The 21,538-nt window shown below is 45.5% G+C and overlaps 1 protein-coding gene across 7 annotated transcripts in view; it reads left to right on the top strand.

The window, feature by feature from the left end:
* cacna1ab (calcium channel, voltage-dependent, P/Q type, alpha 1A subunit, b) overlaps positions 1–21,538 on the top strand; it is a 217,067-nt gene that overhangs the window by 84,989 nt on the left and 110,540 nt on the right. For 5 of the 7 annotated variants that reach the window (XM_079553238.1, XM_079553239.1, XM_079553242.1 and 2 more), the window contains exons 1-12: positions 549–677; positions 894–1,088; positions 5,754–5,866; positions 9,313–9,425; positions 9,492–9,623; positions 9,692–9,764; positions 10,978–11,098; positions 11,204–11,271; positions 11,625–11,731; positions 14,578–14,728; positions 18,721–18,795; positions 19,880–20,154. In XM_079553238.1, the coding sequence (XP_079409364.1) occupies positions 662–677; positions 894–1,088; positions 5,754–5,866; positions 9,313–9,425; positions 9,492–9,623; positions 9,692–9,764; positions 10,978–11,098; positions 11,204–11,271; positions 11,625–11,731; positions 14,578–14,728; positions 18,721–18,795; positions 19,880–20,154 (1,439 nt within the window). In that variant the 5' untranslated portion in view covers positions 549–661. Of the gene's footprint in view, positions 1–548; positions 678–893; positions 1,089–5,753; positions 5,867–9,312; positions 9,426–9,491; positions 9,624–9,691; positions 9,765–10,977; positions 11,099–11,203; positions 11,272–11,624; positions 11,732–14,577; positions 14,729–18,720; positions 18,796–19,879; positions 20,155–21,538 lie in introns of those variants that run through there. The other 2 variants (XM_079553243.1, XM_079553241.1) reach the window with 2 other exon arrangements.

Raw genomic sequence — 21,538 nt, 5'->3', positions numbered from 1 at the left:
CTTTATTTCTTTATTTCTTTGTTTTTTTATTTCTTTATTTCTTTATTTCTTTATTTCTTTATTTCTTTGTTTCTTTATTTCTTTATTTCTTTATTTCTTTGTTTCTTTATTTCTTTATTTCTTTATTTCTTTATTTCTTTGTTTCTTTATTTCTTTATTTCTTTATTTCTTTGTTTCTTTATTTCTTTATTTCTTTATTTCTTTATTTCTTTATTTCTTTATTTCCTTCCTTCCTTCCTTCTTTATTTCTTTATTTCTTTATTTCTTTATTTCTTTATTTCTTTATTTCTTTATGTCTTTCTACCTACAGAAATAATGAAAGAGTTGTTTTATTAACCACTTCCTGGTTTAGGGTCCGGGTCCTAAGTCAGTCGTTCACCAGCAGGGGGCGGAGCAGCTGCTCAGAGACATGCGTGAATGAAGAGAAACGCTCTGGATGTGTTTTTGATAAAGAAATATAACAACATGGTTCAAAGCAAACTAGATTCTGCGTGATATCGGAGCTTCGGCTCAGGACAAATCAGTAATTTACTCATTGTATTTTGAAGTGAAGCTAAATGGACTTCTCGCTCTGGTTTGTGCAGTTTCCCGACGGCGGCCGACCATCAAAACCAAAAGCAACAAAACGGAGCTGCTGAAAACGGAGGAGGGCGAGGACGCCATGGGGGACGGCGTCGGTGAGAAACAGAAAACACTTCATTACGAACCTTTTTCCTTTGTGGATCATTAATGTTTGAATGTTTAGGAATTGAAGGTTTGAGTGTTTTTGTCAGATACGTTGGTGCTTTTTCCAGTGTGTGCCCATGAAAAAGGCCACATCGTTGTAGATGAGTGGCTGAGAATGTGCTTCAGTCAAGTGAACGAGCTTGAAGTAAAAGTCCGTCTCTGCCCAGGTTTCGCGCGGTCGAGCTTAAAGAACGGCAAAGACGGGAACTACAACACGACCGAGCGGCGCATGCGGTTCTTCATCCGGAAGATGGTGAAGACTCAGGCCTTTTACTGGACCGTCCTGTGCCTGGTGGGACTGAACACCATGTGTGTGGCCGCGGTGCACTACGACCAGCCGGAGATGCTGTCGGACTTCCTCTGTGAGCGCCACGAACACACAAGAACACACAAACACACAAACACACAAACACACAGACACACAAACACACAAGACACACGAGACACACGAGACATCACCATGTGTGTGGCCGCGGTGCACTACGACCAGCCGGAGATGCTGTCGGACTTCCTCTGTGAGCAACACAAACACACAAACACACAAGACACACAAACACACAAACACACAAACACACGAGACACACGAGACACACGAGACACACGAGACACACGAGACATCAACACCATGTGTGTGGCCGCGGTGCACTACGACCAGCCGGAGATGCTGTCGGACTTCCTCTGTGAGCGCCACGAACACACAAACACACAAACACACAAGACACACGAGACACACGAGACACACGAGACACACGAGACACACGAGACACACGAGACATCAACACCATGTGTGTGGCCGCGGTGCATTACGACCAGCCGGAGATGCTGTCGGACTTCCTCTGTGAGCAACACAAACACACAAACACACAAACACACAAACACACAAACACACAAGACACACAAACACACGAGACACACGAGACACACGAGACACACGAGACACACGAGACACACGAGACACACGAGACATCAACACCATGTGTGTGGCCGCGGTGCATTACGACCAGCCGGAGATGCTGTCGGACTTCCTCTGTGAGCAACACAAACACAAGACACACAAACACACAAACACACAAACACACAAACACACGAGACACACGAGACACACAAACACACAAACACACAAACACACAAACACACAAACACACAAACACACGAGACACACGAGACACACAAACACACAAACACACGAGACACACGAGACACACAAACACACAAACACACAAACACACAAACACACAAACACACAAACACACAAACACACGAGACACACGAGACACACAAACACACAAACACACGAGACACACGAGACACACAAACACACAAACACACAAACACACAAACACACGAGACACACAAACACACAAACACACAAACACACAAACACACAAACACACGAGACACACGAGACACACAAACACACAAACACACAAACACACAAACACACGAGACACACGAGACACACGAGACACACGAGACACACGAGACACACGAGACACACGAGACACACGAGACATCAACACCATGTGTGTGGCCGCGGTGCACTACGACCAGCCAGAGATGCTGTCGGACTTCCTCTGTGAGCAACACAAACACACAAACACACAAACACACAAGACACACGAGACACACGAGACACACGAGACACACGAGACACACGAGACACACGAGACATCAACACCATGTGTGTGGCCGCGGTGCACTACGACCAGCCGGAGATGCTGTCGGACTTCCTCTGTGAGCAACACAAACACAAGAACACACAAACACACAAACACACAAACACACAAACACACAAACACACAAACACACAAACACACGAGACACACGAGACACACAAACACACAAACACACAAACACACAAACACACGAGACACACAAACACACGAGACACACGAGACACACGAGACATCAACACCATGTGTGTGGCCGCGGTGCACTACGACCAGCCGGAGATGCTGTCGGACTTCCTCTGTGAGCAACACAACACACAAGACACACAAACACAAGAACACACAAACACACAAACACACGAGACACACGAGACACACGAGACACACGAGACACACGGGACACACAAACACACGAGACACACGAGACACACGAGACATCAACACCATGTGTGTGGCCGCGGTGCACTACGACCAGCCGGAGATGCTGTCGGACTTCCTCTGTGAGCGCCACGAGCACAAGAACACACAAACACACAAACACACAAACACACGAGACACACAAGACACACGAACACACGAGACACACGAGACACACGAGACATCAACACCATGTGTGTGGCCGCGGTGCACTACGACCAGCCGGAGATGCTGTCGGACTTCCTCTGTGAGCGCCACAAACACAAGAACACACAAACACACAAACACACAAACACACGAGACACACAAACACACAAACACACAGACACACAAACACACAAACACACGAGACACACGAGACACACGAGACACACGAGACACACGAGACACACGAGACACACGAGACACACGAGACATCAACACCATGTGTGTGGCCGCGGTGCACTACGACCAGCCAGAGATGCTGTCGGACTTCCTCTGTGAGCGCCACGAGCACAAGAACACACAAACACACAAACACACAAACACACAAACACACAAACACACAAACACACAAACACACGAGACACACGAGACACACGAGACATCCGCACAAACACACTACGACCAGCCGGAAATGCTGTCCGACTTCCTCTGTGAGCGTCACGAACACACAAGAACGCACAAACACACAAACACACAAACACACAAACACACGAGACACACGAGACACACGAGACATCCATAAAGCGAACGTTCGCCACTTTAAATCCTATTTTTCGTTCAGCAAATTGTTTTACGCAGGAAGTCAGAAACAGAGTGATCGCTCAGCTGGTTCTGCCCATCATTGATTATGCCGACACTATTTATCAAAACACATCTGATCTGTAGAAGAAGAAGAAGATCTTTATTTATATAGCGCCTTTCACAGACATGGTCACAAAGCGCTTTACCTAACCCTTTACCTTAAGCCACTTAATATTCTTTTCAACACCCTGTGCAGATTTATTTTGAAATGTCCACACAGAACCATCATTGCATTTTGTTTGAAAAACTCGACTGCAGCCAAACAATAGACGCCATTATCACTGGATTATGTTTATTTTTAAATGTATTTACTTTAGCTGTCCGCAGTATCTGGAGCATTTTTTTATTCCATTTACATCCACATATTCACTCAGAAGTACTCACTCTCTTACTTTTACTGTCCCACGTGTTAATAAAGAAATAGGTCGCAGAGCTTTTCAGTTCAAAGCCCCCCCTGACTGGAATAGTTTACCTTTATCCATTCGTTCTTTAACATTGTTTGGTTTATTTAGAGCCTCCTTATTTTCTCACCTAAAAACACCTTGTTTATGTCTTTAAGTGTATTTGTAATTTTGTACTTTTACCTTTTGGAATGGTTTTCTATTGTTTTCTTTTGAGTATATTTCTGTTGTTATCTATTTATCTTTTTTTTTTTTTTTGTAAATTTTGTCTAAGTATCTTGGAGGGGTTTGGGAGGACTATGGAGCAAGTTTGTTTTGTCTGTGTGACTGTCCTAATGTGTGTTTTGTCATGTCTGTGTCCTGTCTTTTACTGTGTAACTAGTGTTTTGTGTTAATGGACCCCCTCGCAAACGAGATGGCACGTCTCAAGGGGCATTCCATCAATAAACTTACTATATAAACTTACTATATAAACTTACTATCCACACAAACACACGAGACTTCAATCAATCAAGACAAGGATCTTTGGACTTACAGGCTTGTTGCACAATGTGGCTACGCTAGTTCCTCTGAGCTGAAGCTGTGGGCGCTAGTACTTCCTGTTCATATTCATTTCCATTAAGATGAGCTCAGACCAGTGAGTTTCTGGTAGAAATATTTCCATAGAGGAGACGTTTATGTCTGTGAGGATCAGTGAGTTTGTCTTGAAGCTAAAGGCTAATTTAACCTCTTAACTCCCGCCTGAACCGAGAGGATCTTTTTTCCTCACGTCATCAGTTTTTTTTTCCATCATTTTTGTCACTTTTTTGTCCCTTTTTTGTCACATTTTTATCACATTTTGTCACATTTTTGTAATATTTCGTCAATTTTTTGTCAATTTCTTGTGACATTTTTGCGACATTTTTGCCACTTTTCCATCATTGTTTTCGTCGAGAAAATGTGCTCAGTTCAGGTGGGAGTTAAGCGGTTTATGCTTTACACAACTTGAAATAGTGCCTTTATATATATTTTTATAGCATGTTAGCCTTTAGCTTCAAGACAAACTATCAATCCTTCATGATCACAGGCGTCTCTGATCTGAACTTCATGATTTGAACACAGTAAATGATCGTCTACCGGGAACTCACCGCCCACAACGTAATCTTTAGAAAATATGATTTTTATTCCAGGAAAAGAAAACAGACAGGAAGTCCAGGCGCTCACACCTTCAGGTCAGAGGAACTAGCATAGCCACACCGAGCAACGAGCCTATTGAAAGAACGCGGGGCAGGAACGAGGGCTTGAACAAAATAAACCGTACATTTAAACCCGGTTTGTTGAGCTGTTCCTGCCGCCCTCCTCATCAGGGGTTAGGGTTGGATCTTACACATAGTTTCATCAACTAGAAGGTCTTGGTTTTCAAATGAGCCTGGCTTATCGGCTGTCAGTGCACTTCGAGATTTGGTTTCACTGAACAATGTAACTGGCCCTTCGTTCCGATCAGCGGCTCTGACTTAACTCCAGATCCGGCTCGATCTCTCGTCGGGCTGCCTTCTGTGCGAGCCCCGGTTCCCCCCTCTCGGGTGTAAAATAACGGCGGTGACATTAACCGCGGCTCCTCTGTCAGCGTTTCCTGCAGTCGAACCGGTGAATCATCTTTACTCCGTCTCCTCCCACTCACTCACACTCAGCGCTTTGGTAATTGTAGCCTTTAAAATAGCTGTGTTGAATCACTGCGTGCGAACTGTCTGCTCACTCCTCTCTCTCTCCACAGTCTATGCAGAGTTCATCTTCCTGGCCCTGTTCATGTCCGAGATGATGATCAAAATGTACGGCCTGGGCATCCAGTCGTACTTCCACTCCTCCTTCAACTGCTTCGACTGCGTGGTGAGAACGCCGTCATCACAAACCGCACCAGACGCTCCCTTTACGAGGTTTACTTTGTCTGAAATGGCTTCGTCTTTCCCGTGTCTTTCTAGAAGAGCTGATGCTGCTCTGTGAAACAAATATGGTCCTTTTACTTTGTGGAAGCCAAAGCCACCAAAGTTCACACATGCAAACTTTACAAAATGTCATCGCCCGTAGCTCACGATGAGGTCGATAAAGTTCTTAGTTTGGCAACGCGATGTAAACGAGGAAATGAAAGCGAGGGTTCCACATTCATGAGGGTCCAGGCCACCCTTTATCCACACTGAGATATGTTCTTCCCTGAGCTTAGACTGGCCTTTGCCTGTGCCCTCAGTCACGCAAAATGATTTAAGATGTTGTCAGCGTTTGGCCTCTCCCAGTGTATTCCTATGGCTCCAACCGGGAGTGAAGTTGGAAGCGACCGAGCTCTTCCATGAGCACAAAGACCAGACAGTAACACATCAACTCGTCTAAGCTCAGGTAAGAACATAGTCTGGAAAAACGGTGGCCTGAGCCTTTAAGTTGGTCATTTTATACTCACTATCGCCACCTCAGGTCGTACACCTAACTGCAGCTTCTATATTAAGCTCGTGCATGACGGTATTTCGAACTTTGTGACAGTGCAGGATTTTAGAGGCAGTTGTGGTGAACACATGAGGACATGGAGGAACATGTAGGGGAGGAAAATACTTAAAGGAATAGGCCAGCGTTTTTACATACTGAGATATGTTCTTACCTAACCTTAGACGTGTTAATATATCCCCGTCTGGTCTTTGTCCGTGCGCTCACACATACGCAGCCTCTCCCACATGTCACATAGCTCCAAAAAAGCTCACGATAGAAGCTACCAAGCTCTTCCACGTGTTCCCTATTTAAATAAAGTTACGTCAAGTGTTTTCATGCGAAGTATATTTACACAGAAATGTAACATGTGGATTTTATAAGCAAATAAAAAGGGGAACTATATTGTGAGGCGTAATGATACAGGAGCAGTAACTCCTAAAGACTTCCCCGCTCACTTCCGTCAGTAGAAGCTGTGTGACTTGTACAGAGCCTTTTACAACAAGCAGAAAATATATTTTGGGAAAGTGCTGCACATTCCTACCTCATGGTGGAGCTCCTGAGTCCTGTGTCGTTGGAAATCTGTGAAACATTACTGCACTATATACTTTCTGCTTGTTATCACAGCCCGGCACGATGCACGTAAAAGGCATCGTTCACAAGTTATCCAGGTTCTTCAACTGTTCTCTGCTGCTCTACAAGTCACGCAGCTTCTACTGACGGAAGTGAGCGGGAAGTCTTTAGGAGTTACTGCTCCTGTATCATTACGCCTCACAATATAGTTCCCCTTTTTATCTGCTTATAAAATCCACATGCTACATTTCTGTGTAAATATACTTCGCATGAAAACACTTGACGTAACTTTATTTAAATAGGGAACACGTGGAAGAGCTTGGTAGCTTCTATCGTGAGCTTTTTTGGAGCTATGTGACATGTGGGAGAGGCTGTGTATGTGTGAGCGCACGGACAAAGACCAGACGGGGATATATTAACTCGACTAAAGTGAGGTAAGAACATATCTCAGTATGTAAAAACGGTGGCCTGTTCCTTTAAAATATGGGCAAATTTGGAAATATTAATGCATAAAATGACAGAAAACTAAAATCTTCAGCAGAAGCGATGCTGAAGACTCTACATTACATTTGTTTTGCTATTTACCGGCAGCATCTGGTCTTAAACCCTTGGAATGGAAACCGCCCGCACGACTGAAAGCTTCCACAAACACTTCTATCACTACACTTCCAAAAGCGCCGCACAGTCTCTGAAAGGACGTTTTGATGGGATGAACCTCCTCCTCCTCCTCGCGCCTCTCGGATGAACCTCCTCCTCCTCCTCCTCCTCCTCCTCGCGCCTCGGCTCCGTCGCGTTCCCCAGTCGTCCCTTTACGTTTGTGGGGACGAGCGGGTTCAGCTCTTCCTCGTGGTCCGTGAACATCTGTGAGTGGCAGATGAAGTGACGCACAAACCCTCACAGTGAATTCATTTGAGCCGCGTCCGGGAACAGGCTCCGCGTTACATAAGCACAACACAATGGACGGATCTGCCAAACCATCGGGAATCAGCTCCAACGGCAACAGTTAACGACGCAGTGGGTTCGGGAGGTTTTCATTCTCCCTGTTCTTCGTAATAGGTCGTACGACTAAACTGGTTTCGGCGCAAAGTAAAAGTACAGTACAGTTATTTCACTGCAGTTTGTAGATCATCTATTACACACATACAACATTCTCGAACACTTTAAACTTTGCAGGAGGAAATATTGACCTAAAACGAGTTAAGGGAAAAACTACTGAAAAAGTAAGTGTTCCACATTATCAAGCAGACCATCATTTTCAAGGAATATGGGAAAGAAAAAGGAGGAAAAGGATCTCTCTGAACTAGTTGAATGCCTTGATCTAGGTGTGAAAACCTTCGATATTTCATGAAAGATGAAGCGTGATCATGATTCAGACACACACGGGTTTGTGCAGATAAAGGCACAATGAGGACGGTTTCTGACAGACATCAGGTTAAGAGAACAGCAGCTACAAAGCAGCAGACAGGTATTTGAAGCTGCTGGTGCCTCTGGAGTCTCTGAACATGAAGGTGTCGGACCCTCCAGAGGCTGCAGTTGTGCATAAACCTTCTCTCCGGCCTCCCCTAAACTGTTCATTGAAGCTGAAGCAGAAACGGCTGCAGTGGCTCAGAAATACATGAGACTCATTTTCAAACAGTCTTGTTCACTGATGAGGCCGTGTAGCCCTGGATGGTCAGATGGATGGAGGTGAATGGCCACCATGTCCCAACAAGGCTGTGACGTCAGTAAGGAGGGGGCGGAGTCATGTTTTGGGCCAGAGTCATGGTGAGAGAACTGGTCGGCCCCATTAGGCCCTTTTAGGATCCCTGAAGGTGTGAAAATGACCTCTTTCTGACTGACCACTGTCTTCATCATCTTCATCATGACAGCGCCCCATGTCCTGCTGTAAAGAAAACCTCTGCATCACTGGCTGCTCTGGGCATAAAAGGAGAGAAGCTCATGATGTGGACCCCCTCCTCCCCTGACCTCAGCCCTATTGGGAACCTTTGGAGCCTCAAGCAAAACTTCTATGAGGGTGGGAGGCAGTTTTCATCCAAACAGCAGCTCTGAGAGGCTATTCTAACATCCTGAAAAGAGGAGCTGTAGTCACAAGGAGGCCATTTTATTCAGGCATATGATGTTTGTCAAGAATAAAAGTTGCTTGGTAAGAACCGTACCTTTTGTGTGAACCCTCCAGAACAGTGGCTGTGCAGATGTGCGGTCACTGTGACGGCCTCGATGTGTTTTTTTCTTCCTCTGTACTTCATCCATCTGTCGGTTCCTTGTTGAAAGCTCTGAACGTCTGTGTGCAGGTGATCGTGGGCAGTATCTTCGAAGTGGTCTGGGCCCTCATCAAACCCGGCACGTCCTTCGGCATCAGCGTGTTACGAGCTCTGAGGCTGCTGCGCATCTTCAAAGTCACCAAGTGAGTCCAACACAGGCGTTTCACACGTAGGAGATCAGCCGCCTTTAAACGCCTCGTGTCCCGCAGGTACTGGGCTCCTCTGAGGAACCTGGTGGTGTCTCTGCTGAACTCCATGAAGTCCATCGTGAGTCTGCTGTTCCTGCTCTTCCTCTTCATCGTGGTCTTCGCGCTGCTCGGGATGCAGCTCTTCGGAGGACAGTACGGATTTCCCACGAAGCTCAGACATATCTGTGTTTCTCTGTCACGCTCACCTCCTTCTCTTCCAGGTTTAACTTCGAGGGCGGGACTCCATCGACCAACTTCGACACATTCGCCGCCGCCATCATGACAGTCTTCCAGGTTGGTGTTGTTTAACTGTGATGTAGAGGGTATGCAGGTGATGTCACAGTTAGTGAAGTAAACTGCCATACGGGGCTTTAACAGACTAGTGTGTTAATCTCCCTGTCGAGTTTTAACCTCTTAACCCCCACCGGAACCAAGCACATTTTCTCCAGTTTGACTTTAACCAAATCTAAAAGCAAGAAAGTCAAAGAAAACAAGAATGAAAATGTCACAAAAAACAACAAAAATAGTGACAAAAAGGTGTTGAAAATTCAACACAAGAGCATCAGATAAGCAACAAAAAAGTGATGAAAATATGACGAAAATATGATGAAAATATGACAAAAATATGATGAAAATATGACAAAAATATGATGAAAATATGACAAAAATATGATGAAAAAATATCAAAAAAGTGATGAAAAAAAGACAAAAATCTGATGAAAAAATGACAAAAATCTGATGAAAATATGACAAAAATATGATGAAAATATGACGAAAATATGATGAAAAAAAGACAGAAAAGTGATGAAAAAATGGCAAAAAAGTGATGAAAAAAAGACAGAAAAGTGATGAAATAATGGTAAAAAAGTTATGAAATAATGGCAAAAATCGGATTAAAAAATGACAAAAAACTGGTCAAAAAATTACCAAAAAATGAAAAAAAATATGATTAAAAAATGACAAAAATCTGATGAAAAAGTGACAAAAATCTCATGAAAAAAAATGAAGAAAACGTGACAAAAAAAACAGTTGGAAAAAACGACTAGAATGTGTGACAAAACAAGACGCAACAAAAATGTGGCAAAAAATGTGTCGACAGCGCGACAACAACACAAGGAAGAACCTCCTTCTTCACAGGAGGCGTCGCACTGGTCTGTAGGTGGTAAACTCTCCAGTGAAGAAGCTTTTAGATTTGGGTAAACCTGAACTGGAGGAGATGCACTCGGCTAAGGTGGGGGTGAAGAGGAACCCGGGTGTCCTGACTCAGACTGAGAGACACATGTGCTGGTTTCTTCACATAAACGGCCGTGTTTTTACTCTTTTCTTTGTCGATCAGTCGTCTTTCGTTTTGATCCTGAGTAGAGATATTGTTACGTGTTGTAGTACTGCATGATGCTACTTCGGTATTCAAAATGGCCGCTCTTCTTTCTCCGCTCTCACTGAATGCGAGCAGTTTCTGTCCTCTCTCTCCGTCAGTAACTTCACTCGTGTGTTCTCCGGTTCTCAGGTCCTGACGGGAGAGGACTGGAACGTGGTGATGTACGACGGCATCAAGTCTCAGGGCGGAGTCAACGACAAAGGCATGGTCTTCTCCATCTTCTTCATCGTGCTCACGCTGTTCGGGAACTGTATCCTCGTCCCTGGATCGCAGAGAGAGATAAATGTGTGGCATTTCCTGTTGGGTGGCTTTGCTCTCTGTGCGTTTTGTGTTTGTGTCCCTGACTCCGCCTCAGACACTCTGCTGAATGTGTTCTTGGCCATCGCCGTCGACAATCTGGCCAACGCTCAGGAGCTCACCAAGGTACCACCAACTCCGAGAGAGGAAAAAGAGAGAGAACTAACTTTAAAACTTGGCTTCGCTTTTGGTCACTCTGGTATTTATTTATTTATTTCAGTGTCTCCCAAAGCGTCACATTCGATTCCAGCTGGCGTCTCAACTACATTTCCTGGAAAATAACGACGTTGCACGATTATTTTTACTGCATTCGTTAGTCAAACGCAGACAATATGTTGTTGAAGGCGTTCAGCTGCAGCTCTGGCCTGAAAGTAGATCCGGCCGTGGCGTTACTGCTGTGGCTCTGCTTTGTCTCGTGTGAAGGCTTTGGTGTAAACGTGTGAGATTGGTTGGAAAGTGCTGTTTGTGGTGCGTTTCAGGACGAGGAGGAGCAGGAGGAGGCGGCGAGTCAGAAGACGGCTCTGCAGAAGGCCAAAGAGGTGGCGGAGGTCAGCCCTCTGTCTGCAGCCAACCTGTCCATCGCCGCGTGAGTCACACTCAGACATTCACCGCCGAGAGGAGGAAAGGGACTGAGCATGGAGTCTTTCATTCCCGTGTTCCTGATGTACTTAAAGCCACTATTCCTCATTTTCTTTCTCATAATGGAACAACATTTGCTTTGTCTTTCGTCAGTATATTTTAAAGGGACTTAATGGAGTTTGTTCCCTCTCAGCTGTGCTCGTCCTAAAATGTCCTAAAAGAGTGGTTCTCCGGGGCAGTGTGCATGGTTTTGTGTGGGGGGAGTTTGCAGGTGCGAGAGCCCGGTGTTTGACCGGTGGAGGGGTTGGTGAAAGCAGACTGGGATTTATTCATTGAAGTTTTCATTTAGGCTTCAGTCCCACAGCCTTATAGTCTGACAGCCTTTGAATTTCTAGAACATTCCTATCGGTCTATTGCCTGTTACTTCAATGACATTTATATTCACAGTTTGGTTTATAATCTATTTAATTCTCTGATACATTTAATATTAGTAATAGTATGTGACGGGCTATTTTTTTCAGTGCATATAATTGGCTCTCCCCCACGCCTGCTAAAAAATACAGTTTACCCACTAGAAAAGTGAAGACTACACCACTGGGGTCAATGTGAGCGAGCTGTGAAAGTGTCGTCTCCAAGTGTAACACATGGAGATCTGATCATGTTTGGAGAAGATGTTTGGAAGTGGAAATATGTGAAAGAGGAATCGGCCTCTAAACTTTTGTGCTGTTCTCACCTCTCTGGGAGGGACAATAGGGCTCATTTACATCTCATTTACATAAAGCCATCCTGCTGTAAAGCTAAAGGATGTGTCAACAACACAAACCACAGCAGCGGCGCCTCCTCCCAAAACAACAAACAGGAGACGAGTGTTTCCTAACCCTAAACAGAGCGAGACGTCAGATCAACGAAAAACACGAAATCCACCGGAATAAAAAGATACTAATGTCTAGTCATTTCCATTATTTTTATTTGTTTTATTCAGCCTTTATTTAACCAGGTTAGTCCCATTGAGATCAACACTTGGTTTCCACACATTTAAAAACAGACCTGACTGTTTCCCGCCCCCTCTGTTACAAACACAGCTCATTGTCCTTCATGACCTGACTGTGTCCCGCCCCCTCTGTTACAAACACAGCTCATTGTCCTTCATGACCTGACTGTGTCCCGCCCGCTCTGTTACAAACACAGCTCATTGTCCTTCATGACCTGACTGTGTCCCGCCCCCTCTGTTACAAACACAGCTCATTGTCCTTCATGACCTGACTGTGTCCCGCCCCCTCTGTTACAAACACAGCTCATTGTCCTTCATGACCTGACTGTGTCCCGCCCCCTCTGTTACAAACACAGCTCATTGTCCTTCATGACCTGACTGTGTCCCGCCCCCTCTGTTACAAACACAGCTCATTGTCCTTCATGACCTGACTGTGTCCCGCCCCCTCCGTTACAAACACAGCTCATTGTCCTTCATGACCTGACTGTGTCCCGCCCCCTCTGTTACAAACACAGCTTATTGTCCTTCATGACCTGACTGTGTCCCGCCCCCTCATTGTCCTTCATGACCTGACTGTGTCCCGCCCCCTCTGTTACAAACACAGCTCATTGTCCTTCATGACCTGACTGTGTCCCGCCCCCTCCGTTACAAACACAGCTCATTGTCCTTCATGACCTGACTGTGTCCCGCTCCCTCTGTTACAAACACAGCTCATTGTCCTTCATGACCTGACTGTGTCCCGCCCCCTCCAATGACCTGACTGTGTCCCGCCCCCTCTGTTACAAACACAGCTTATTGTCCTTCATGACCTGACTGTGTCCCGCTCGCTCCATTGTCCTTCATGACCTGACTGTGTCCCGCCCGCTCCGTTACAAACACAGCTCATTGTCCTTCATGACCTGACTGTGTCCCGCCCCCTCATTGTCCTCCATGACCTGACTGTGTCCCGCCCCCTCTGTTACAAACACAGCTCATTGTCCTTCATGACCTGACTGTGTCCCGCCCCCTCTGTTACAAACACAGCTCATTGTCCTTCATGACCTGACTGTGTCCCGCCCGCTCCGTTACAAACACAGCTTATTGTCCTTCCATGACCTGACTGTGTCCCGCCCGCTCTGTTACAAACACAGCTCATTGTCCTTCATGACCTGACTGTGTCCCGCCCCCGCTCCGTTACAAACACAGCTCATTGTCCTTCATGACCTGACTGTGTCCCGCCCCCTCCAATGACCTGACTGTGTCCCGCCCCCTCTGTTACAAACACAGCTCATTGTCCTTCATGACCTGACTGTGTCCCGCCCCCTCTGTTACAAACACAGCTCATTGTCCTTCATGACCTGACTGTGTCCCGCCCCCTCTGTTACAAACACAGCTTATTGTCCTCCATGACCTGACTGTGTCCCGCCCCCTCTGTTACAAACACAGCTCATTGTCCTTCATGACCTGACTGTGTCTCCGCCCCCTCTGTTACAAACACAGCTCATTGTCCTTCATGACCTGACTGTGTCCCGCCCGCTCTGTTACAAACACAGCTCATTGTCCTTCATGACCTGACTGTGTCCCGCCCGCTCTGTTACAAACACAGCTTATTGTCCTTCATGACCTGACTGTGTCCCGCCCCCTCTGTTACAAACACAGCTCATTGTCCTCCATGACCTGACTGTGTCCCGCCCCCTCTGTTACAAACACAGCTTATTGTCCTTCATGACCTGACTGTGTCCCGCCCCCTCTGTTACAAACAGCTTATTGTCCTTCATGACCTGACTGTGTCCCGCCCCCTCTGTTACAAACACAGCTCATTGTCCTTCATGACCTGACTGTGTCCCGCCCCCTCCAATGACCTGACTGTGTCCCGCTCGCAGGAAGGAGCAGCAGAAGAACCACCTCAAGGGGAACAAGTCTGTGTGGGAGCAGAGGACCAGCGAGATCCGGCGGCAGAACCTGATGACGAGCCGCGAGGCGCTGTACAACGAGCTGGAGCAGGAGGACTGGAAGGTGGGCGAGGGCGACGAGGTGAGGCCCCTCCCCCTGGAACAGCGGGTCGCACATGTGCAGTCGGCTCCTGCACAAACACAGAAATCATCTGACAGTCCATAAACCGACACAATCTCACCTCACAGGCAGAATAATGAAACCATAAACATCACGTTTAGTCTGAGTGAGAGACTGTTTCAAATGAAGGGCGTTTTCACACTCGCACAGTTTGGTCCAGACTTTGGGACTTTGGGAAAATAAGGCCCTAGATTAAATCTGCAGTACATGAGTCCAGTTTTACACTGTCTTAATAAACATTTTACACTCTTTACCATTAAACAAAATAACAATATGGAATGGAAAAGAGGATTAGGTGCTACTGGAATCAAAATGTTATTTTTTGACCTTTAAATCCCGCTGGCCCCAGAGAGAAACCTTTATACATATGTTTAGTAGTCGGGGAAACCGGAGTACCCGGCATTGATGTAAAGAAAAAAAGATCATCCGGGTATCGTAAACCAAGTATGGTTAAAGTACCAAGTGTCTGGTCAGCGAAATACACTGCACAAAGCAAATATCAAGCTTTGTCTTAAATGAGTTGAATTGAGGAAATGTTTCTTGTTTTGAGCGGTTTTCACTCATTTAGACACTTTTCCTGATCGGACCGAGTTTGCTTTGCTTGTTTGAGGACATTTCAGACCAGTTCTAGGGTAAATCTCGCTTGAAATAACAAAGTAAAACTGCCAATGAGATAAGACCAGATTCTTTCCCCATTGGCAAAGAAAATGACCTGAAATAAGGACGAAATGTATCGAAACGAGTCAGAAACATCTCAGAACAAGTGAAATAATCCAGGACAAATGCCCAACAACTTCTTAACCAGTCACAACAACTAACAAGTGGATTATTGTGCTCAGACTGAGATGTTTATACTGATCTAGTTAAATACTTTTTGCAGTGTACAACAGTATCCCAGGCACAAACGGGACTGCAGTTCTGATCCACGTCCACTTGGCTGAATAAATCAACATTTCCTTCTGAAAAGGAGTAAACTTTCCTCATGTTTCCTGTTCGTGGCCCGAGCTTCCCTTTAGGCAGATCCAGTGAAGCTCAGATATCGAGGCCTGAGTCAAACCAAACACTCCTCAGTCCTCAGTCCTCAGTCCGGGCCACGGTGCAGACTTTGTGAAAACGCCCTGAGACTTCTGGACACTACGGCTTTGAGATACATTAAATATGATAAATAACCTTCTCGAGCCGACACTAACTCTTTATCTGTGCACGAGCATGTTTGAAATGAGCTCTTTATAAACTGATTTTGAGTCTTGCACATGTTTGAACCGAGCGAATGCTGACGTTAAGGCAAACATGTCCACAAGTCTCAGATCACAGAGTTTATAAAACAGCGTCACTCGCAGACGTTTCAACGCGTTTCAGCTCGGGGCTGCTTTTATCCTGCTCCGTCGCTCTTCCTGAGGTTCCTTTAGGCCGTCAGCTGCTGTGTATGGGACAGTGGTGCCGCCGCCGCCACCGCCGCCGCCGCCGCCACCGCTGCTGCTCGGGGCCCGTGCATTATTTAAGTGGGGCACACAGCATGTCCGGAGCGCCTAGACTTCACTAAACTAGAACCAAACGGAAACAAGAACAGCAGCAGCAGGACGAGCAGGACTGGATGTGGCTGAAACTTCACGGCCGGGGCTTGACATGGCGTTGCTTTTTAGCTTAGAACTTTAATATGATATAAAAGAAAATCCTGGATCTATCAAGTCAAAACTATGGGACATCTGGACCAGGGATATGTGATATGAGGACATTATTAAAATGGTATTCTCTTAACCTCTTCAACCCCAGCAGCATCCGGGTCCCAGTTATGCTCTGGGCAGTTGGATGTCACTGGACACAAGGGGGCGCCCTTCCAACCTTCTCAGCGTGAATGTGAATTGAGTTAGACTTTAGGTCAGACGCTGTAAGTGACGGTAACATGACGCTAAATAGTCAGCTCTTTATTTAGGCCTCATTGTTCCTCAGGCACAGACTGAGAAGTGAAGAAGGAGGTTATGGAGCTTCTGCTTTAGACAGAACATCAGACTTCTGCTGGATACAAGATATATAGTTATATCTTATTCTGACACTCAAAAAGATGGTAAAACAACAAATATAGGAACAATTAGCACATGATTGATGGGGATAAAGGTTGAAGAAATATCTCTAAATATCTCTGTAGAGTCATGTTTGTCCCAGTTCGTGGTGGGTCATGTGGACCGTGACAGATGTGGACAGGACTGTGGTAGATCTGCTTTTACTCTGGAGAGAATAGTTACTATAGAAACTGTTGAAGAAATGAACCTCACGAGCTTCTTCTGTAACATCTGTCCACATTAGTCCTGCTGCTCCACGACTCAGAGGAACTGGGACAAACATGACCTACAGCAGATACAAATGACCCGGGTTTGTTTTTGTAGAATGAGAGTCATTAAAAATGTATAATTTTGTCATAGTATTTTTCACACTTATTATGGAGGAATACTTGAATTTCAATATGTTGTTGTTAAATCCAGCAGGAGTTTGATGTTGTAAAGCAGAAGCTCCATGACTTCCTTCTTCACTTCTCAGTCTGTGACTGACAATAAAGACCTCACTATTTAGCGTCATGTTACTGTGACTCACAGCGTCTGACCTACAGTGTAACTCTGCATCAGATCACAGAGACCGAACGCCAACGTTTACTTCTGCGATTGTGGCCGGATGTTTTGGTGAACGGTCGGCCACCGCTGATGCGTCCAGGCCTCGAGCCCGGCTTTATAAGATGATCGACCTGTTACAGAAGCAATGCCCTGTTTATGAACATCGTTTTTGCCGATCATAGAACTCTCCTCATTTGTTTAAAACGTAAAGTATTTAACACGGCCCCCGGATGTGGCGACATCGCGCTCGCTCGTTTGCTGCTAATGCTTTGGTTGGGGGGCGGGATCTCCACTTAAATCAGTGCTAAACAAGGGTGACCAGATGATGCAAGAAGTTCAGGACGGTCCAGAACTCGAGGCTGTCGTCCGAGGTCACGAATCCAGCGGCTCAAATCGTCCTGAAAATGAATCTAATCCTGGAGCTGTGACTCAAAAAGGTGTTAATGCGGGTCTGAAGTCATGACGAGCTTAAAGCAGCACGAAGTCAGATGTTTACCTTAATACATCCTTTTAATCACCTCTGGGGATAATACAAGTGTTAATGGGATGATTGTAGGTCTTTCAGCTCCCCCTGGTGTCTCTGGCCAGAAAACCGGGGTCGAAGTCACCAATACACACTAATGGAATCACGCAGAAGAAGCTAACAGGCTAACGGGCAAAGCTAACTGCGGGCTAGCTCCACTTAAACAGTATTTACAGCCAAGTCTGAGTGAAAATAATGACCTCCATTGTGTGATTGGATGAATAATATCCCTCTGTCAGCGTAGTATTTACTCTCACGGACGATTCATGAGAAAAAACATCCCCATTTGCTGCGACACCTGCAGTGGCGCTCATGGCCTCTCGGGGCAAGAGTTAGTACAGCTTTAATATAGAGATTGCAGTTACGCGTAAGACCTGAGGTGGCAGTAGTGAGGATGAAATGAGCAACTTGCCTCTAATCCCTTTATCCAGCATAAACCTTTCCCCACAGCGCCTCCTATTGGCCAACTCTATACCGGTCTAGAGTTGTTACACTTTGTCGTCTGGTCCAGTAAGCCGCCCCGCTCCGCCTCCACACCCGCCCTGGTCCCGGAAGATAAACCCCCGTCCACATAAATGATGATGTGATGATCAGTGATGAGCTGAATTCTCCAAACTTGATTTTCTTTGGGGAAAGTGAGCGGGAATCCCCCGTGAGGAACCGGAGCGCGTTCCGTCGTGGCCGGGGCAGTCGCTGAACACTTCTCTCTGCATGGTTTTTCATTCATGTTATATTATGTATTTATATAATATCAGTGTTTGTGCAGATGTTTGTGAAGCTTTGTGCAGTGTTAACAGCCTCCGCTCCTGAACCCTCTAACCCAGGTGCCCTACCCGCGCACCAAGTCCAAAAGCGACATGAAGACGCACCTGGACCGGCCCCTCGTGGTCAACCCACAGGTAAGAAACAGATACTATATATATATATATATATATATACAGAGCGTTCATATTCTATTCATTATCATTGACCTGCATTTATACCACCTACAGACAGGGTTTGTTCAGACCAGGGGGAGGCCAGTTTTCTTAACGGAGGGACCATTTTTTTTCATTATAAAAAGACCGAGGGCTGAAGCCGCCAAAGTAAAGCACCACACTGGAAAAATGGCATCTTAAATGAGATAAATGACTTGAAATTGAATTAAAGGTTCTTTATGTTGAGTCTGTTTGGACTAATCTAAGATAAAGATAGAAATGCTGATGCCAATGGAACGAGCATAAAACCCACTTTGAAATCAGACAAATGAACTTTTACTTTTAAAAAGATTTGTTTTTTACTTGAAATGATACAATATAATCTGAGTTAAGAGAATAATGACTTGTTCCATTGGCGACAGGATGTTTTATCTGATCTGAGACCAGACCAAAACTACTCACACTTTAGATTGAATCTCTTAATTCAAGTAGGTTTCTGTCATTTCTTCCTTAAAATCAAGTTGTACATAATATGACCTAATATTAACAGTATTTCTCCCATTTAACCCTAAAAATGTTAAAGTATTTTCTGATTTGTGTCATAATGTTTCTCAAAATCACCTTGAGGGCCAGAGGTTCTGTGCTGGAGGGCCGGATTCGGCCCCCGGGCCTGACGTTGCCGACCCCTGGTTTAGAAATGCAATACCACACAATTCAGCAATGGAATTAGGCCCAATATTTAGGAAGAAATCTAGTGAAAGTCCCCTTTCACTGTTTATCATTCAAACAAATCAGGTTTAGGCCTTTAAGCTGAGATGCTGCAGAGGAATAGAGAAATATATATATATATATATATATATATATATATATATATATATATATATATATATATATATATATATAGCTATACATGTTATGTTTAGATGTATCAGTTTCCCGGTGAAAGTTTAAACGCTGGTAGAGTTTTCAGTCTCCCCTCAGATCAGAAACAGATGAAGCTCTTGCACAAAAGTCCCGGTTACTCTTTAGGAACTGCCTTTAACGCGGGCGCTCTCTCTCTGTGCAGGACAACCGCAACAACAACACCAACAACACGGTGCCCGGCGAGGTGCCCCTGGAGCAGGAGTACCGCACGCAGGACACGGAGCACCAGCGCCGCCTCACACACTCCTCCCACCACCACCACCACCACCACCACCACCACCACCGGCACCACCACCGGGAGGGGGAGGGGGACGCCCACGCCGGCATCGGGCACGGCGTCAGCTGCTCCTCGCTGGGCCACGCCGAGGGCAGCGAGGAGCGCCACGGCCACTGCGGGCATCACCGGCACCGGCAGAGGTGGGGGCGCTCACACTTATACTTAAACACGTGTCCCCCGCCGAACCCCCCGCCGCTCACCCACAGCCACAGGGGGGAGAGTCGAGTCACATGACCGGACAGCGCCTAAAGGAAAGGTTTCATGCTGTAAACGTTTTCTACAGTGAGTGAAGAAGTGAAGATTCACATTTATTAAGGAAAACGTCCGAGGCGATGACTGAAGCTCCAGAACAACGATGTTAGAGCAGATTAAAGACAGAAATCTCGAAAGTGACAGCATTTGCAGAATCTACTTTGAGCAGGGGCGACTCCGAGTATACAGGGGCAGGGGCGTTACAGGGGAACCACTGCCAGAAAAACTGACAGAAACTAACAAAAATAAAATATTATTTTATATTTATCTTTCTGACTGCAGGGAAAAGCAGCTCATGTTTAAAAGACTCGGCCCCCTTACTTAAAATTCTGTCCCAGTAATTGTATACATAGGCTGGAGCATTTAAAATATATATATATTTAAAATGTTGTAGTGATTTGAATATTCATTAGACTTTAAAGGGATTATACAGAGTTTAAAAATGTTAAAACTAAGTATTTTCCTCCTACATGTTCCTCCATGTCCTCATGTGTAGAAGATCAGACCTGTTCACCACAACTGCCTCTAAAATCCTGCACTGTTGTTACTGTTTCGGGTCTGAAGTGCCGTCATGCATGAAGCTGCAGTTACACCTAAGACCTGAGGTGGCGGTAGTGAGTATAAAACGGCTAACTTGCATCTAGTCTCTTTAAATCCAAAAAGTTTGATTTTAGCCTAAATTTACAAAAATGCTAAATCTTGAGAAAGCACTTGATGTTTTGAAAATTAAAAAATTAACTAACTTTGAAAACTAAATGCATCTGTTGTCGAAATGTAGGACACAACCACTTAGCGGCTCATTCATTCCTATGTGTAGCTTAGCTTAGCCGCTCCCATTCGTTTACATGCATCAGTTAGCAATGAATAACAATACGTTTTATTCTCAACAAAATGAAACGATTTCAAAGCTTAATCAATAGTTGCACGTTTTGACTCATGGATTTAGACGGAGGTGATTTAAAGTGGACGTGTCGTACATGCGGAACCTACAAATAGACTGAGCTTATTTTGGAGCCTCCTCTGGTAACGATGACATTCAGGAGGAAGAGCTGGTGAAGACTGGACTGGGGCTCCTCCTGCTGGCAGCTGAAGGAATCATTTTCTAAATAAGAAAGATTAGATACACGTCAAACACAGAGCGGCTCAGAGTCGTGATGTTGGAACAAGAACGAGGCCCTGACGCCGCAGAAGAAGAAACAGCCACATTTGTCCGAGCATTAACTCAAACTGCGTAAATGTTGTGAAATACGACTCCAGGTCTGTCTTTGATGA

The sequence above is a fragment of the Gobius niger genome, assembly GCF_951799975.1.
Source record: "Gobius niger genome assembly, chromosome: 3".
NCBI classification, from domain to species: domain Eukaryota; kingdom Metazoa; phylum Chordata; class Actinopteri; order Gobiiformes; family Gobiidae; genus Gobius; species Gobius niger.
The sequence above is the reverse complement of the archived record's forward strand: the minus strand, read 5'-3'. Positions and strand labels throughout refer to the sequence as shown.